Source organism: Fulmarus glacialis, unplaced genomic scaffold, assembly GCF_000690835.1.
Source record: "Fulmarus glacialis isolate BGI_N327 unplaced genomic scaffold, ASM69083v1 scaffold35052, whole genome shotgun sequence".
In the NCBI taxonomy this organism is placed as follows: domain Eukaryota; kingdom Metazoa; phylum Chordata; class Aves; order Procellariiformes; family Procellariidae; genus Fulmarus; species Fulmarus glacialis.
Window position 1 is genome coordinate 11,159 of NW_009199065.1, and position 19,396 is coordinate 30,554.

The window sequence follows — 19,396 nt, forward strand, 5'->3', positions numbered from 1 at the left end:
TCTGTAGATCTATTTGGTTTCCTGACATGAAGGCATTGCAAACCTTGTGTGTGATAATAGATTTTTAATGTCTTGCCAGCTTCACGGTTACATGGAGAACAAACCCTTGGGTCTTCAGATCTTCATTGGGACAGCAGACGAACGGATACTTAAACCTCATGCTTTCTATCAAGTCCATCGCATTACGGGAAAAACTGTCACCACCACCAGCTATGAAAAAATCATTGGCAACACCAAAGTTTTAGAGATCCCATTGGAACCCAAAAACAACATGAAAGCAACGTAAGCATATTTCTTTTTATTAGCAAAGTTGAGGAGGATTAAATTGGCATGTGAAGTTCTTTCTCCTGTGGAAAGGAGTCACTTAAATGAATAATGATGTCTGCTCTGGAGGGACTCCCCTTTCCAAAGCATCGGGATGATATATGAGTGTAAGACCCTTTTTACAAAAGCATGAGCAGCAGTTACAAGCACCTGGGCTAAAGCTGCTTAAAGAGTTACCATTCATCAGCTGACCGAGCAGGCATTTTTGCTCTTTACCCCAACTGCTGCGGTGACTATATTGTAATCATCTGTCATCTTCAAAGTCAGAATGGTTTTTGCAGGGCACTAAGGAAAACGAGATTTGAATCTCAAGTCCTTATGCTGCAGTGATGCAATGGGAAACAAGGAGCGGTGTACAGTGGAGGAAAGGTGTACGGTTCATTTTACAACATTTAATAGAATAGAAAACATCTCTCCTGAACTCAGCCAAGTGCTCTGGCCATGAAATTGCACTCTCTTGTTGTAATAGGTTAACAGAAAAGCAAGTACAGACACATCTTTTCTGTATTATTCCTTCCAGTTTTATGGAGGCAGAGGGATGAAGTGGGCACCAGTCTGAAACTTCAGGCTTGAATGTGTGCCAGGCAGCATGAGAGTGATTGCTCTGCAGAGGGAAGAGCTGTATCTCCATCCTTCAGAGGATACTGACAAAATTGCAGAGCAGCTACGTTTTTAAGCCCCCCTATTTCATCACAAAATCCACATTCTTTCTTTATATATCTTTTTTCAGAAAATATACCTCATTCCTCTCTTTCCTTCAAGCCTCTCCTTCCCTCTGCACCCGAGGAGATAAATAAAAGTCCACATCTCAAACTTAAGCAGCCAAGTGCAGAATGGAACATGACTATCTGTTCCTAACAAGTAACCCTGGAGTAATAAAGCCCTGCACACATGCAATGGCAAGGAACAATGTGGGTGCAGGAAAGAGCTTGGTGTTTATGCCTCCCAAAATGTGATTTTAATTCATATCAAAAGAAGAAAAATGGTATGTCTTTAATATAAAAATGGGTTGGCAGTGCCTGTCTAGTAACAGTGCACTGTCTGAGGACTACTGCGGAGCTGAAGATCTCAGATTCTGTAAATACTAATTGGCATATTCTCTTAATGTAGACAGGCATGTTTGCTAGGTTACACTGGTCTCTTAAGAAGTTAACCTGCACTTACACCAATATTGAGTTGCAATGCTGGCTTAAGCAATCCTAATCCTTTCATTGCTGCTTAGCCCCATCCTGCTCCCTGCATCCTCCCTTTCTGCAGGGATATGGTGAATGGGAGCAGAGAACCATTTTCTGCACTGCCAGGCTATTGCCTTGGCTGGGAACAATATCCCAGGGCTTTGGAGGATGACATGGTGACCTGGGCCAGGGCTGGAGAGCCCAGTTCTAGCAGAAGCACCTACGTTGTCAAAAAGGAGGGGAGAGCAGTTTGGTTCCTGCTTTGGAGTTGAATTCAATGCTTACCTGTACAAACTGTGGGGAAAACGTGCCTGCATGGTGCATGCAATTAGCTGGTTCAACTGCTGTGACTCCCTGTGGAGCTGAACTAATTTGCCCACGTGCAGGCAATAGCTGCTGTGCAGTCTCTGGGCACCGAGCTTGGAGAGCTGGCGGCGGAGGCTTTCATGCTCTCCAGCTCGCGGAGGGCTCCGGCACAGGCTCAGCTTATCGCCTGCCCCCATGTGCACTTCTTGTTCTGGCTCACTCTCCCTGCCCGGGGGGCCGGGGCGGGCGCTGCCTTGTGCACTCTTGTTCTCAGCACCGGAGGGAAATAAGACTCAGGGTTATAATGTTTGGAGAGCGGCTTCGGCTGTCCCCAGAGTAAAGGCCACCCCTAGCCCTCGGCTGGGACGTGCCTGGGACACGCTGAGCCACCGGGCCCACGCTCACCGGGGAGGGGTCCAGCAGCGTCCCTCACTCGCTGCGTGTCTGGGATTTCTTCCCCTGTCACTGCTGAAATGGCAATATCTAGATCCTAAGCAGAACAAGTATTTGGAGCTGCTCTTAACTTGGAGATTGAAGCAAAACAGCTTAACCTTCCTGCCTGTCACCTATTTCCAAGCTGTTTAAGAGCAGAAATGTTAAGCTAAATGGTGCGTGTCTTTGGCAGCATTGACTGCGCGGGGATTTTGAAGCTGAGGAATGCAGACATCGAGCTGCGCAAGGGAGAGACGGACATCGGCAGGAAGAACACCCGTGTCCGGCTCGTCTTCCGCGTGCACATCCCCGAGTCCAACGGCAGGATCATTTCTCTGCAGGCAGCATCAAACCCCATCGAATGCTGTAAGTATCCCCTGAGATTTGCTCCTTCTCCGTCTCTTGCAACAATGATCGTCCTGTCCCTCTGCTCCAGGCTAGCACTGAGGGGAAAAAACCTGACGTGCTCAGATAGGCGAACGCAAGGTGCTCTGCTCTTCCTGCGCTGGCTGGGTCTCTGCCACCGTTTGAGTGACCTGCAGCTCTTACCTATATGCACTCCCTTTCCTGCAACAAGCTTTGGCAGCAGGTGGCTCTTCAGGGTGCTTAGAGCTTGTGAGGACAGCGAGGGACTTTGGGGCTTTTGCAAATTTTATTTATTAGTGTGTTGCTGCTGGATCTTTCTGGCTAGCAGGTCTTTTCTGGGAGCAGGGAGCCAGTGTGGGTGTGCGTATAGGGGCATATATACATTCTCCCTGTTTGTGCATGAGCGTGCAAGCTGCCTGCCTTCCTGGGCATGGTTTTATTTTGAGTGGAGACACAACCAGAACTTGTTATCCACAAGCTGGCAGGTGGTTGGAGGTTTTGAATTCAAACCTGGGCCAAATCCTAGCACTGTGGCCAGTCTGTCTGCTGCAGGAGTGACTGCAGTCCTCTGATCTGAGCTGTGGCAGGAACACAACTGAAATGGAGAAACAGGTTTGATTGTGAGGCTTGGGTGCATCCTGGTTATTGTTTTTTCTAGGTGTCAATGCTAAGGGGTGTGCAGCTCAGGAGGCTGCAGCTGAAGCAGGGAAAGCCCGGGTTGTTCTGGTATTCCCCTGAGGGACAGAAGAAAACTTGCAGTTTTGATTTCTGGGGGGCAAATCCTACAAGCGAGTAAGCTGAGAAACCTGCACCTCCCACTCATTTTAACATACTGGATCCTGAGAAAGAGAGGCCTCCGAAGAGGTGCCCCTCGTGTCGCAGTCATTTCTGGAAGGGCTCCACCCACTTTGTTGGTTCCTGTGCATCCTGTGATGCTTTTTGTTGGTAAATGGTGCCTTTTCAGCGGTTTGGGGATTTCACAAATACATAATGAACAGTTTTCCTCCCCCTTTGCTGAATGACTCACTCCTTTAGCAGAACCTATCTTGCCATAAGTCATGTGAAGAAAGTCATTGAAGAGTTTCTCATGTGTGAGTTTTATTTATTGCGATGCAGGCTTTACTTAAATAATAACTGCTTAGAATAAGAGAGGAGCCAATTTTGGATGGGGAATCAAGAGAAATTGTGACTAGTGAATTATTGATGGCAGCTTTTTAAAAAACGGTAGAAATGAATAAACAAGGCAAGGCTAAGGAGAGGATGATGGGGACGTATGATCTCTTGGCAATGTTTATGGGAAGATACCAACTATCAGAGCATTTTAGCAGCTGAGTGAAGTCTCCGGGCACCGTGATGGGGAGGGAGAATAGTGGGAGTAGCCACCACCTTTCTCCATAGGAAACGGTTACGATCCTTTATGGGACCAGATGGCTGAAACAATAGCGGCCTCCGCCCCAAACGTGTCCCTGCTGAAACAAAGGCCCATTTGCTAAAGGAAACGTTCAGCAAACTGCAGCTTCTGTGGATAGGAAGAGAATTGCCGCAAAGGATCACCTGGCTTCTCCTTCAACTTTTTTTCTGAGTGGAAGCAGCCTATTCCTGCCTGCAATGGGGAGCTACTGGGGTGGGGAAACTCCAGGTGTAACTCGCACATCCACTGTACAGAAAAACAGCACGAGCCCAGAGCAGAGGGTGGATGGTCCCCGGGTCGTGCAGGGAGCCCCGCAGATCACACCCCACTTATTCAAATTCTCCTACAGAAAAAGCAAATATGAGTTAGCCAGGCATTTCAAAGACCCTTCCACAATTGCACATTGTATTTGTGCCCATCATCAAAGAGCGTTCAAGCAGAAATCCGCTCACGGTTTACAGAATAAGATCACATTTTTCTGAATTGTACGCGCACACCTAATTTGCCTGTGCAATAACTGCTATTTGCAATGGCTTAAGATATCTAGGCATTTATACTGAGATGTGTTTGCTTCGATGTGTCTTAGGGGCATAAAAAAGCCAAGAGTGGAGATACCAGTATAAGTGGCTTATTTTTATGTTTTATATAATTAAAATATGAAAATGTTGGCTGCGTAGCAGACAGCAAAGGTCCTACAAGAAAAAAAGTATTTGTTCCCCCAGAAGAAAAAAAAAAAGTAAGTTTTATTTTTGGAATACTGGATATACTGGCAATTTGGAGAGATATGTTAAGGACTGTGCTTTTCTGAACTCATGGAAATAGAGTATAAAGTAATCTGGAGTAATAAGCCTCTTCCATTTAGAATGTATGTGGCATATTTAGCAACATTTTTGCGTTTCAGTAGCACTTCCTGATCTCAGCCCGGTTCTGGGAAGATGGTTAAAAACATTAGTTGGTTCAGCCAGCATTAGTAATGCAGGCTAAATCACACCAGAGATGATAATCTCAGTTTCTTGCAGACAAGCTGCACATGTTGCAGAGCTCACAGTCTCAGGTAAGCTCAGCTGACCTGCTGAGAAGGGGCACGCTGGGGTTCTGTGACATTTTCTCCTTGTGTCCCACCTCCCACCCTCGTGTGCTGCTGGGATTCTCTTTTTTTTTTTTTTTTCCTTTGTTTGCTTTTCGGTTTTTTTGACATGGCCACCTGGGAACCCTTGTCCTCAGGGACTCTCCTGTAACATCTCTCTTGTCTGGTAGCTGTGAATAATATCCTGCTGGGAAAGCCTTAGTAAGTAGCAGCTTTAAGATAACTGGCCATTTCCCTACCAGTGGGGTTCCCCCGAGAGCACTGTTGCTACCAACAGAATATCTGAGTGCTCTCCTCAGCAGAAGCTGATCCCGGCTAAACACTCCCACCGGTGTCAGCAGATCATTAGCTGCAATGAAGCAAGAACTGTGAAGTATCTGCTTTTTACAGGGCGATTTGGTTCCACCTTGTCTGTGTCACATTCAGCACTTGACAGGTTTTAGGAGGGGATTTCACAGGTTCAAAGCATCATCCGGAGCAAGTTCCTCCCCAGGCAGCTGTGTGGGAGGACCAAGGAGGTGATATGTTGTTAAATGATCAGTTATGCCTTAAAATGGACCTCATATCCAGACAAGCCTGCACATTCAGCAGCTTGCAGCTTTTTTCTCCTGTTGCCTGTGGATTCGTTCTGAAACCACTGAGAAGGCAAAGGCATTTGAAAGCCCTCTGATAATTGTAGCAACAGGCCATCACTTAGTTAGGGATAAAAAGCCACTGTCTTGTAGGTGTGGTGCTGGAAAGGTGAGAAAAATCCCTTCTGGGTGTTGCTCCACGCTGAGTCGGTGAAAGGGCAGCAAGCCCCACAGGCGCTACGTGAGGTGTCCCACAGCCGATGGGTCCATGCAGCAGCGCGCTGCTTGGCCCGGCTCCCTGCCTGCGCACCTCGGCACACCTCCGTGCTGTTAGTCGTACTGCAGTTGTGCGTGCCCGAATGTCCATCCCTGCTCGTGCGGGTCTGTGCTTTAGGCACAGGCATAAACCAGCTCGTGTAGGTGAGCTCTTGCTGGGCCAGGCAGGGCTATCACAGAGCTGCTATCGCAGGTGAAGGGTTACTGAGTTAACTTGTCCCTTCAAATACAGCCCTAATAACAAGAAGCCACTTGGCAAATCGCCCGTGGAGGGCTTTGATATTTGCAGACCTGATGATTATTTTCAAACCTTTAAGACCATTTCTGTAACATTAGTTCTATTCATTTGCTTTGATTTATCTTTCCCAATGAGTTGAAACTCATTTCTTGGTGAGTGATTGATCTCCGGAGTTGTGTTTCTACTCCTCAGCTGAAGCATCCGTGGAGCAGAGAAGGAGCAGTATTGAAGGGAGTTCAGAGTAGCCACATAAGCACCTGCGAGGCAGCTTGTTTTACTCCATGCTTTTGTCAGCAACCAAAAACTGCTTTATGCAAGCGTCTGTGAGATGTGAGTGTAAGGCTTAGGAGTATCATCCACACTGTGTCACAGTTTTTATTCTAATGGATCCTGGTTAAACCTTCTTAAAGTGTCTCACAGTTCTTGTTTCATATAATCCCTGTTCACTGATACTAAGCTGTGCAATGCAAATGATTGCACTTGGCACGAGAGGAGGAGTCTAAAATCTTGTTTTTATAATAGATATTCCGAGGTGGTAAAAAACAAAACAAACAAAACTAACAAAACATTAAAGAACTGTGTGTCCATCTGAAGAATTTAAAATAGTTTCTATTATTGACCGTATTTTGTTCCACTAAATTGGGTCAAATATCTTATTTCCCTTTAATCAATTTCCCTGGAAGTTTCCTTTACTTTTCTCTCCTTCTAGTAGATTTTCCCATAATATTAGACAATCTGAGCCTATGATATGTGACACATTAATAACTACAGAGGAAAGAGCTAGTCATGAAAAAGAATGTTGTCTTGGCAAACCAGCGAGCTCTTTTCCTTGGCCGGGAGCTGTGCTGGTTGGAATACAATGGCAGGCAAGAAGGAGCCCTAGTTTATTGAGATAAAAAAGCAGAAACGAATGGTCTCTTTGCACTTGGGAAGATACCCATTTGCAGGTTTAACCATTACTATGATTATTATGAGAGTAGCAGTTGAATTAAAAGAATTTTTCCCCCCTTTCATTTCAACTTCAGGACAGTCACATAGTTTGCCATAGTAACAGCTGACACAAAAACTGGTGCTTTTTCGAAAGTAAAATTTTTCGCTCGCCTAAAGCACAGAATTTAAAAGTTAATTCTGACAACATTTGCCACTTTTAATGTGCAACCCAAAGATTTCAGTCTGGAAAGTCTGAGTAAGAGAGAAGGAAAATGCCTGCCCTTTCTGCAGTCTGCAAGCCTTGCTATGAGGATAAACCCCTGTTTACTTGTTGTCTTTGCAATACTGCTGTTGGTAAAAGCAAGCACCCCAGCCTATTACGCAGAGCATGGATTTCTGAGCATAATTTAAGCTCAGCAGATCTCCTCCACAAGGGATTAAAGGGAAATGCTGTGCATACCCGCAGAGATGATCGACAGAGAAGTGAACCGAGGCCATGGTTTTCCTGTCATTAATCACACGCTGGTTTGGTGAGCTGGCTGCAGTTCACAGAAAGTATCATACTTATCTGACACTGCTGCCATCAGCACTTGTCACTCTTCCTTCGCAAGGACATCATAAAATAAATTATGTGCAGAGAAGGAGATGGAGAAAAGCCCTCTATTTTTGGTGCTTTTTTCTTGGATGGCTCTGCACAAACTCCTGGTGAAGTCTTGCTGGCAACAAATTGGAAACTGTTGTCATTCGTACTGGGTTCTGCTTTTCATAGCGTTTAGATCACATTTTTAAGGTTTCCCATCTAATTATGAGGGTTGGAAATTTGCTTTATTGACTTGATTCTCACTTAAGCTTCCACTGCCCCATGCTCCTACCATTCATCCCACTCCTCCGATGAGAAGATTGCTGCTCTCTAGGGTGCCTTCCTGATGTCTACCTGCCTGCTAGAGATGTCTCCTGCCCTTGGTCCTCCCCTGGCTCCCATGCTGCAGCTCCCCAGCCTGTGCCTCCCCTCCCACCAGAGAGCCCAGGGTGCTTCAGTGGGTGACGGATGGGATCAAAGTCTCTCAGGGCATTAATGCATTGGATAAGCACTGGGCACGGGTGCTCTGCTCCTATCAATCCTACCTCAGGCAGGCAGCTCGTGGTAAATAAACACAGTGTGACAGGAGGAGTGAGATACTGACTTTGGCTCATGAAGGTTTGCATTGAGGTGGAAGAATTAATCCCACAACAAATTACGCCTCTGCTATTGCTTCTAGGATTCGGGATTTTTTTTAGCATCAGACATCCAGCTCTATCTGCTCTTCTCAAATCCAACAGAAATCAGTGGCTGGAGCCAAGAGCCTTTGGGGGTTTGGAAAGACATGTCAGGAGTGGTGAGTCATGGCTTGAAGGCTTCCAGCAAACTGGGGTGAGCCGGGGCTGCCCTGGGCAGGGTGAGGACAGGGGGGGTTCAAAGAGGGACCTGGACATTTGGCCTGGGGAGACTGCTGCACTGGGTGTGCAGGTCATGACCCCACCTCTTTTAAGTAGCCACATTTTTGGGTTTACTTGGCTTGTGATGGCAGTTAGAGGTAATTAGAGATGACACTAGCTGCAGGTGAGCCTCAATCCTGCTCCTTGTGATCACCCAGGGCAAGATCTCTCCTGAACTGGTAACAGGGATGACAGGTAAACCTAAGCTCTGGATCCAGTGTTGCAGGTGGCAGAAAGATGGTATGGAGCAGATTTCACTCTAGCAGCTATTCTTTGGCCTCTGTTTACGTGGACATTTGCATGGAGGCCTCCAGCCGCTCTGCAGAAGGCACGGAGATAGCGCGCTGATACATAGAGGCTGTAGAGTATCTTTGCTCTGGAAGCGATGGTCAGACCTGTGCTGCTCTGCGCAGAGTTCACAAGCCTGTTCCTCGCAAGAGGCAGACACGTTAGTGTTTTTGCTTTGCTTACATTACCCGATCCATCCCTCACTCTTATTGACCGTGTTGGGAGAGAGATTGCCGAGACGGTTCCTCTCCAGAGGCTGTTAAGAGACATTTAACTTCAGTTAAAACGAGTCAGCTTTTGGGCAAGGCAGGGCAGTGCTTGGAAGCCTTCCAAGCCGGTGGAAGGAAATGCGATGCTCAGGCAGGACTAGAACTGCTCGTCCCAGGAGATAGGTGCAGGAGGAGCGCTGATGGGGAGAGCTGGGCGGCGCGGAGGGAAAGGGGCTCTCAGGTGGAGCTGGGATCACCTAAGGAGCACGTCAGGGAATACAACTGAGGTTGTCACTTGGAACCTGCTAGCAGCAGGGGGCAACAATCTCCTGGGACCCAGCCACAACAGACTTACCCAGGTAATCAGTTGTCTCAGAATATCCCTTTTTTATCCTAGAAACCAAATAGCCACTTTGCTGAAAAAGGAAGAGTTATGGATGCTGCAGGCAGATGGGGAAGCATGAAACGCCTTTGCCCTGCCTTGGCACACTTCCTTTCGGTCAGCCTCCAGGCTTGTGCATCCCCTGTGAAGCATTCAGCCTGCTGGCCCAGGGGTTTAGGCCACCTTAACTTTTCCTCCACCTGCTGGCATAGGGAAGGGGATAAAGGCTCAGCCCCCGAGAAGCGCCCTGCGCCCCTGCAGCGGGTGCACGTGAGCCTGGGTGGGCTGTGGGCAGCAGCAGGCCTGCCGAGCGGTGCGGGCAGGGGAGGCAGCGGAGGGGCTGCTTCCCTCCCAGGCTGAGGCTCGCTGGAGGTGGTGCCGCGCTCCGAGACAGCAGCTCCCTTTCTCTCCTGTGTCGCTGCATGCATTGTATTTCTTGGCACCATGCGTCCATGACATCTTGATTTGCAGACAGTCAAATAAAATAGAAAAATAATGTCCACTGTTAATAGGTTGACACACTGCTTCAGGCCAAGTGTGAGTATTTCTATAGCATTTGCTTTGCTGCCTTATGTCAGTAACTGTTGCTATTGAAAGTAAACACCCCAACTGGTTAAATCAACAGTGTTTTGTTTATTCAAAGCTCATAAACTCCAGTAGCTGTAGGTCACTTTATGAAGTGCCAACCCCTGGGGGAAGAGAAGGAATAGTGTGAAATTATTGCATGCAGTCCACCCATCATGAGCTTTAGAGGAAGGGGATTTATTGGCAATTAATATTTCTTGCAGAGGAAAAAAAAGCAATCCTATTGAGGCAGCTCCACACTGAACCTTGAGCCTTGTTACTGGTGGAAATGGGGAATGGGGTGAAACCTTCTTATAGGCCTAGGTAAAAAAAAAAAAAAGAAGATCTTGAAAAATGAAAAGTGGGGTTTTTTTAGAAAAGGGTTTTCAAACCACCTAGTGGGAGGAGAAGAGTGCAGGCAAAATGGGGCAGAAGAAGCCCGGCGCTCAGTGGGTACTTGTATTTCTCCACCTTTCCCTTTAGCACGCTATCTGAGTTGAGAAACTCAACTGAAACACTTCCCAATGGTATTATTCTGCTGTGCATATAAAGCACACATGGGTTTTGTACACCCACAGGCGTAATCAAGTCTGGGTCAGGGCGAAAGCTGTTTTGGAGATGCTCGTAGCTTGCTCATGCTGTAGCCATGCCAGAACATAGCTCTGCAATCAGCCTGGCTGCTGCTGGCCGTGGGGCCGTGGCAGCACGGAGCTGCATCGGGGTACATGCAGAACACCTCTGCCCATCACAGGCTTCCAGGCAGAGCTGCTGAGGCTACCCCAGCCCAGCTGAGGATGGCAAAAGGGGTTTTGGCATTTCCTAAGAGCTGGGATGCACATTCCTGGTGAACCGGCTGTCCTCCCCGGCTCCCTGGTAGGTCACAGCGTACACAAACACTGCGCTCTATGGAAGTTGGACAGAGACTTGGTCTTCGGCAGCGATTTCCAACTTGCAGAGATCCAAATGTAATTAAGATGAGTCAGACGGTTATTTCCAGGCTAAAATTTGTCCTTCCTCGTCCTGAAAAAGCCTTGAGAACCACTGATCTGTGGGATGTCAGGTACAAAACTCTACTAACACACTGAAATCTGTAGGAGACATAGGTTAATCTGGAATTTTGATGATTTGGGATGTTTTGGAAGTGAGATTTGGGGATTGACTAGGAATAAACAGTATCCAGGGCAAAGCTAAAATACATTTTCTCTTGACTACTGTAGACGTGTTTTTGATGATTGCTATTTACTCTTAAGCCTTTGAGGTTACAGATCTGTCTTTGTGATAAATCCAATCATGAACTCATCAAAAATTTGAGTATTTAGGGAAAGGAATTAACCATACAGCCATGGGAAAGAAATTAGCAGCTTCTGTGAAAATAATCTGAATATATATTCTTAACTGGCAGTATCTTAGCCCAGCTGTTTTTATATATTTGAAGGGAACAATGAGTCATAAGGTTGTTTTAAATAGATTTTAAAAAATGCCTCTCAAATGGCACAAGAAAGTTATAAATATTGAATTATCTATATTTTTAACAAGAGCAAAAACTCTGTGTCATGAATGGCAGAAAGGATTCAGCTGAGTTTACCTTGCCAGAAAAGTTGCTTCCCTCTTCTACAGACACCTGTCTGAAAGGTTTAATGCTGCTTCTTTCCCACCGAATATTCTAGCATTTTCTTCATGTGGTGAGAGTGTTTGTACAGCTCTCATTGCAGCCAAGAGCTGTTGGGTTTTCGGCATTCTGAAGGTTGCACAGCAGTAAAAGGGTGCTGGGACCAGGTCACAGAAAGCACAGCCTTGCCTGTGTGCGAGTGGAGACCCAGCGCTGAACACATAGGATAACGTTTCCTTATTTTTGGCTCAGCAGCCGACGGTGTTCAGTGAAGGGAAGACACAAGTGCTCAGGGTCTCTTGGGAACAGGCTGTTTGTCAAAGAAAGTTAAAATCCAGCCAAGGCAGCTGTTAAATGGATGAGCGGCATCCCCGAGAGGCCTTTCCAGTTAGGGTGGATGAATCTGGAGGAGTTTGAGTGCAGGTCGTGAACTCGCAGTTCACCAGACCCAAACTGCTGCCCACCTGGTCTGGTCACAGGGAAGCTCGTGATATTTTCCAGCTGTCTGCGTTGTAGGGAACAATTCTCGCATCTTCACTTTCTTCGGCTCCTGCTGCTTGTTAGCAAACAGTTGGAATGGGCTTGCAGGGATGGTGACCAGGATTCTCCGAAGCTTTTCTGACCATGCAAATGGCTGTTTTAATGGGATGAGAGGAAAGTAGGTGGAGGGATGGTGCTATCCTGATTTTCTGGCTGGGGAAAGAGAGAAGAACTTGCCAAAGACACGCTCCAAGTTCGTGGCCAAGAACAGTAAAGACCTTAGAAATCCTTGATCACATACATGCCTGTGTGGATTCCACCCTACCTTTTCCTTCCTTGTCTTTCATAATCAAACTCAGTCTGCAGCACAGGGCCCTGTTCCTCAGACGTTCAGGCCTCTGCAAAACACGCTTGCAAAAAGCCCGGGCTGCAGCAGAGTCCCGGTGTGACCTGTCCTGTGTGCCGACGCGAACGTGGCGACATGATTGCCCCTCTTGTTGTGTGCACGAGGCTCGGGGCCTGCACATGGAGACAGTGCTTTTGTTGGCAAACGGGCTGTTCCAGGCCCAGCATAGTCCCTGTTCTGTAGGAGGCGGTGGGCTTTTGTAGAAGAGGTTTATTTTTATTTTTTTTCTGAAGGAATTCAGTGTTGTTCAGTGGAATCCTCTCTGCAGGTGGAATCTTTGGGCTCCAGGACTGTAGTGTGCCTGCACTTGAAAATTTGGCCATTTATTTGGAAACAGAGATGGTCAAGTTCCAGCTCATTCATCCAAGCTGTCCTTTCTCAAGGACAAGGAGTAAGGCCAGCACAGCTGAAACGCTGCAGCCAGCTCCTGAATGTTTCCAAATAAAATGCCTTGAGTAAGTTTATTTTTCCCTCTCAGACCTAAATTTAGCACCCTGGAGAAGCTGCTTTGGCAGTCAACGGATGGTAACGATGACAAGATCGATCTGTGGATAGTTCTGGGAAGATTTGGAAAGTCCTGGTAAAACAGAGTTGGTTTCATTCATGTCTGCAATTTGTCCACAGCCCAAAGGTCTGCTCATGAACTTCCAATGGTTGAAAGACAAGATATTGATAGCTGCCTTGTTTATGGAGGACAACAGATGATCCTGACTGGACAAAATTTCACAGCAGAGTCCAAAGTGGTGTTCACAGAGAAAACATCAGGTAAGGCAGTTTTTTTCTAACTGTCCCTAATGGGATAAGGCAAATCTGTAGTGCTGTTGTGTCTCATGGTCTCATCCTAAGATTTGTGCTTATGAGTAACTCTACTCAAGTGAGTAATCCCATTCAAGTTCATGTAAGTAAAACCAAATCACTTGACTTAACCATGTAAGTAAAATTAGACTTGGGAGCAAATATTTGCGTTATTGGCCTTTCAGGCACTGTTGAAGAGTAAATCAAAGCCGTGTCACGGGGAAGGTTCACAAGAATATAGACACTGGGAACCAGCAGGAACAGGATATGTTATCAAAGAAATGGGATGACCGTTACGTGTTGCTTTATGCTTGTTCAATCTCATGTTTAGTGAGTGCTGCTGCAGAAATCATAATTGAAATGAATATTTTTTATTGAAGTGAACTACAGGCAAAGGTTGCATTTTCTTCCCTTTAGAAGTTTTTGAGGAAAAATGTGCATAATGTGTATTTTTGTATCAAAGTAATATTATTTTAATACACATATTGAGTTACAATAATATATCACTTCATCTTCCATATTTTTTCAGATATTTTTACATTGGTATTTTCCATATTGCTTCTTAGAAAAAACAGTTTTAAGCTGCTTAGCTCTCTGAAGGATTTGTCTCTAACTTTACCACAATCCCCTGAAACATGGCATTGAAATTTGCCCTGCTTCATTGCATGCAGGTTTGCATCTCCCCAGCGTTACCGTTATAAGCTGAGACATCAGTTTAAATCATGCAGCCACCTAAGCCTGTGCATACGCATGTATCTGTCCTGCCGTCCGAGCGGGCAGTCACCAGCTTTCCCTGCATAGCCATATACTACCAGTCCCAAGTGCGTCCTCAAGAGAAGAATCCACAAAAGGAAGGCTGAGACTGTAGCAAAACAAATCAAATTCAATTCAAAGAGAAAAATCCCCTGTTACAGCCCAATGCTACTTTTTAGCAGTAGAGCTGCTTATTTTAAAACATGTTTTGCCAAAGTTTTCAGGTAATCTTGCTAGCTCTTGAGCAACCGTGAAGGGGGAATGAGTGGCAGATTGTAGATTCTCTCTCTTCTCTTTTCACCTTGTCTACTTACTTGCTCAACTTGCACAGAGCCAGTGCAAGATGGTCCCAAGCCTTGACTGTTGTTGGATGAATATAAATAATAGGAATAAAGAATGGTTACTAGGAGTTATTTAGTTGCCTAGCATCACCTTTACTGCCATTGATGAGCTCTCTGTATTGTGTTTTCATAATGGCATGCTATAATAAACATCACTCGATTTCTAACTCAAAGAATACCTGACCCCAGAAAGTATACTTAGCATGATCTAATGGTTAAGGTGGGCAGCGGAAATCCAGGTTTTCTTGTTTACAGGAGGAAATGCAAACAAATGCATTCTGCTGTAGTTAGTTACCTGTTTTTTCAGAGCTGAATTGTTTCTTTTCTAGTATCATACGCATGCAGGCATTTAATCTCACCTCACTAAGCAGTATGTGTATTTTATTGGATTTTCTAAGGCTTTTGCAAATGGACGTTTGTTTCTTTTTAAATGGTCTGGACTTGTTTAACTTACCCTTCATTAGGCTTGATTTTTGTATTCTAAATAATGTGCTCTGCAAGGATAATAACAATGTCCAGGGATCAAAAAAGCACTTCGCAAATATGAAGGGCCAGACTCTGCCATCCTTTACTCCTGTTGATTTCAGCAAGACAAAGGACTCTGCAGTACAAAAGAGCAGTAGCCTGTTTTATGTAAACTTCGTGGTCCCTTTGTGCTGTTATGAAAACATGTTGCTCCTAAGTTTTCTGTTGGTAAACTAAGGTAGAGGCAGCTTAAGCGATATATCCAGTGACTTGCAAGGGATTTAAGAAATTGTATTGCCCAAGTGAACAGCATGTGCATGATTTATGGGGCAATGCCTTTGGTAAAAAGTAAGAATCAAGCCAAAAATTAATGTATGTGGTCATCAGCTGGTGACATGGGGAAAAAAAAAGCATGTAGTGGGTCCCAGTTTCTTCACACACCACAGCAAGCCATGCTGTTTTACAGCAAGAATGAAAGGCTCTGGGCCTCTGGACTGTGAAGGTTCAGATGAGCCTGCGCACTCAGAGCAATTTTCTTGGCACCCTGTATTTCCTTTTAAGCCCGTGTATTAATTCCTTCCCACTGTGCTGCCACTGTTCCATCGATGTCAGCGAATCGTGAAGGTGCATGGGAACATGCTTGGCAGCCCGCAACGGTACCTGTCCCAAGAATGTTTTGCAGTAACTAAAGGAGATGATACACTAAAAGGAGGTAGCTCTTAATGCCATTTCGAGGAAACATCCAAAACGCCCTGCCCCTATTTCCATATAAGAGCAGGGAAGGCTCTGGCTGCAATAGATGTTAGAAAGTAAAAAGAACAACAACATTTTCCACACTAAATCTAAAGCTTTTCTTCACTGCTGGGGAAACTGCTTTTTTTTTTTTTTTTTCTTCTTCTTTTTTTACCTCCCGGTAGCAGAGAGGCATGACTTATCCCAGCGGCAGTGCCCAGTCTGGAGCAGGGATTTGCATGCTGGTGTTCCATATCCTGCCTCCCCCCTCACCCCTTGGCCTCTGCAGGCAGTCTCAGTCTGCTGGACTTTGAATAAGTGAGTGGCAGAGGGGGAATTTAGAGGATGGGAGGCCCAGAGTCAAATCTTCGGTCTGAATCAGAAGTCTGTGTAGTTTGCAGTGGGTTATCTGGGGGACTCTGCTCCGTGCTGAAGGCGAGCTTGTTCTCTGTGTATCCATGCGCTGTTTTATAATGCAGTGATACCTCTTACAGATATGCCCTGAAGTGCTTTCAAGGTGAAGATTGCTTTCTTTAATATGTATATCTTAAGGTGAGGAAGGTTAAGGAGCTAAGCTGGATATGCAAATCATGCAGGGGCTGACTCTAGCTGACTGCAGTAGATGGAGAATTAAGCCTTTGTGCTTCGGTTGTCAGAGGTTAATGAGTGTCCCAGCCTGCCTGAAAATGAGGATCTTTGCAGCTGTGGCTTTCAGCTTCCCTCATTATACACTGCAGACAATTTTAATTATCATTACCATGGCCATGCTTAGTCGTTGTTGCATTAGGCTGCATGAAGGCAGAACAAAAAGGCCCAGTTCTGCAGCCCGATTTATCAATTAGAAATGTCACTGGGTGGAAGGAGGAGGTGGATCCTGCGCTCGCCTCGGGGAGCTCGCTCGCTGCAGATCTGATCTGCACAGCACCTTGCAAAAAGCACTGATAAGCTGCTCAGAAGCAAAGTAAGCCACAATAAACATCCCGGTGGGTGGATAATGCATTGTTGGCGTGACCCTGTCATTGTTGCGCCCTCTTCCAGAGCGCGATGCTGCCCCGGGGAGCCTGTGAAAGAATCGCACTCCTGTGAAGGCAGGAAGATGCACCAGCTCGCAGGGGAAACATGGTTTTCTTTGAGTTTCATTTTATCAGCTCACAAGCCTTGTCTGTGCTAGCAAACGGTATTCGATTTCCCACTTTTGCCACCAGTTTTAGCTCTACTAGTAACGACAAGGGTGAGAGCAGCAGTGTAGATAAGCATCTAATAGCTTTTGGCATGTCGTACTCCGTAGAGCTCCTTGACTTGGCTCCTTTGTCCAGTGTTTAAGATGAGAGTAGCAAGACTCTTTTTTTTTTTTTTCCCCAAAAACCTTTGTGCAGGTATCTTTGTGCAGTGTGATGTTCTCCTGTTAATTGTTTCACAGATTCCAAAATCTGGGTGTACCTTGAATCTGGGGTCTGGGTCAGTGTCTGCAATGAAGCGGGTGCTGAGAAGGTGGCAGTCGGTGTGCCTTACAAAACTGAGGAAACTGCTGTTGGGGCTCACAATTGTAAATTAAGTTTTATCCCTCAGGCGGATGCTCAAAACCTGGATCTTGTAGGCAATTCTTCACTCACTATTAGCATCGCAGAGAAACGTAGAACTGTTCATATTTGTGATCAAAATACAACATGCTTTAAGAACAATAGTGAACAGTTTTTACTTCTCTGTTACACAGCACTACAGGTACGTATATTTTTACCTAGAAATACCTGGAAGATAAATAATAGTCCCCAAATTATGCTGGGATGTCATTATGAAAATAACTGCCTTCTTATATTACACAAACTGCAAACTATTGCAATGAGCTCGCCCATGAGAAGTCTGTAAAAGTCTCTCATTTTAGGCTTGCGACAGGAAATGGCAGCAGGAAGCGAACTGAAGGGGCTGGAGCTCAGTGCTCTGTGAGCGAGCGAGGGGATAAAGTACTTGCGTTTGAAATGCTGATGCATAAATAGCATTCATTTTCTTAATGATAAGGTTTACCAACATGCAAGCAATATAGTTTTGAGTTCTTTTTAAGGTTATCTCTTCCTGATGAAAGATTGTAATCTGTAGCTGCTGTAAGCCAGGGGAACTCATTAATTCGGTAGAGTCAGTCCAGCACACAAAAGCAGAGTTTGGCTGAAGGAGTTTTAAGATCTGAACTCAGAGACACATAACAGCCCAGCTAAATAAAAATAGGTCAGGGGAAGCAACTAGATTGGATTGTACAGATAGAAATTTTTTAAGTGCACGTCTTCTGTTAATTTTGATCTGGAAGAGAGAGCTTGAAAAGCAGTCTTATGGCTGTCAAGGATTTGGAATATGCTAAAGGTCAAGGGTGTTAGTGTTTGGTTGAGGCCCAGGTCTTACAATGCAGTTAAAAAAAGAAAAGGTTTGGAATTCCCCTTTTTATTTGTTTTAATTGTCATGTAATAATTTGCAAGTCAGATGATGTTGGTTGCATTGTGTTTACTCCCATTTGTGTACTGGTTACGGCTTCTCTGCTGTGAGTGATAGAGGAGTTTCATGTTTCTCTGGGAGAAAAGTGCAAATGGACTCTGCTTTCCCCTGCCAAACTCTTATGGTGGCCACATGGACATCGTGAATCATTGCTAGGACAATGTGGGTGGTGGAGGAACAACCCAAACAGAAAGCGTACATCTTTGGAGTAGATCCACCATAAATCTTTCAATTTGGCCAAGTGTAAAGAGAGGAGGTGGTGCTCTCTGTGCCCTTTGAACTGATGCAGCTGTCAAGGCCTCTGAAGCATGGACGCTCAAAGTCCATTTGACAAAAATAAATCTTTCCAGCTCTAGAGTCAAGCAATGGAGTTCTAGTTTCTTTTTCCCTTGAGTTCCTGCATGTCTGTCACCTCGGTGATCTTTTTGTGACAGCGGTTTCTTAGGACGCTAATAGCTAGAGCAGGTGAGCTTGGACATACTTGAATGTCTACTGGTTTCAGGAGAGCTCACCACAGGGCAGGATCAGGACCATTGGTTCAGTGTGTCAGTGGCAAACTGAGGCTTTCATCTGCACAGTGCCCAAAATGCTGTGCCTGATTGGAGGCACATGCCTCCGTACCCTAGAAACGAACCACGGAGCCTGTGCCAGTGCCAGGATACCAAGACCCACCAGCCTTTCTTCTTCCCTCCCTCTCATTCCATCTTGTACCTCCCCTGGCTCCATCCTGTACCCCCTTTGGCATGCCTGGCAGCTTTACTAAAATATCTGAGATACAATTCACAGAGTTTGTTGCTTCAGGTACAGCAGTAGCATTCATGCCTTCATGCACAGCAGGAGCAGTATCACGCTGCTTGAGGTGTGCATCAGGCCTCCAACCCGTGCCCATCCTCTTTGAGGTTGCTGCTTCTCGGGTATATATTTATGTGCTGCTGCCTGTCGGGGATCGCTGTAGGAGATGGGCTCTCATTGCGCATCCAGCTATACTAACTGCAGTGGCTTGTGTGCTCAGAAGCGCCCGTGGCCACATGTACCTGTTTTATCCCAATATATTCATTACATCCCTTGCAATGGCTTATCTATCACTGGAATAACAATAATGTTAATAACTATTCTGATAATAGCTGTACTACTTCACAGTGTCTCTCTGATTTCCAGCACTTCTGTACATCTCTCATTGCAGATGTGCTTTATTTTAACTCTGGGCAAATAATTTCATTTCTGAAAGTGTTACTTTCACTTTCAGAAGCAAACAAGCAGGCTCTAGAGTGATTTTGCTCTCAAACTTGCAGTTTTCA

At 45.7% G+C, this 19,396-nt stretch overlaps 1 protein-coding gene across 1 annotated transcript; it reads left to right on the forward strand.

The window, feature by feature from the left end:
- Nucleotides 1–91: 91 nt before the first annotated feature.
- On the forward strand, nt 92–17,163 carry LOC104073388 (nuclear factor of activated T-cells, cytoplasmic 2-like; the record flags this gene model as incomplete). Its single annotated transcript, XM_009573120.1, has 4 exons — nt 92–282; nt 2,431–2,603; nt 13,156–13,296; nt 17,038–17,163. Coding segments are annotated over exons 1-4 (631 nt in total), but the record flags the coding sequence as incomplete, so codon positions are not given.
- Nucleotides 17,164–19,396: the final 2,233 nt, after the last annotated feature.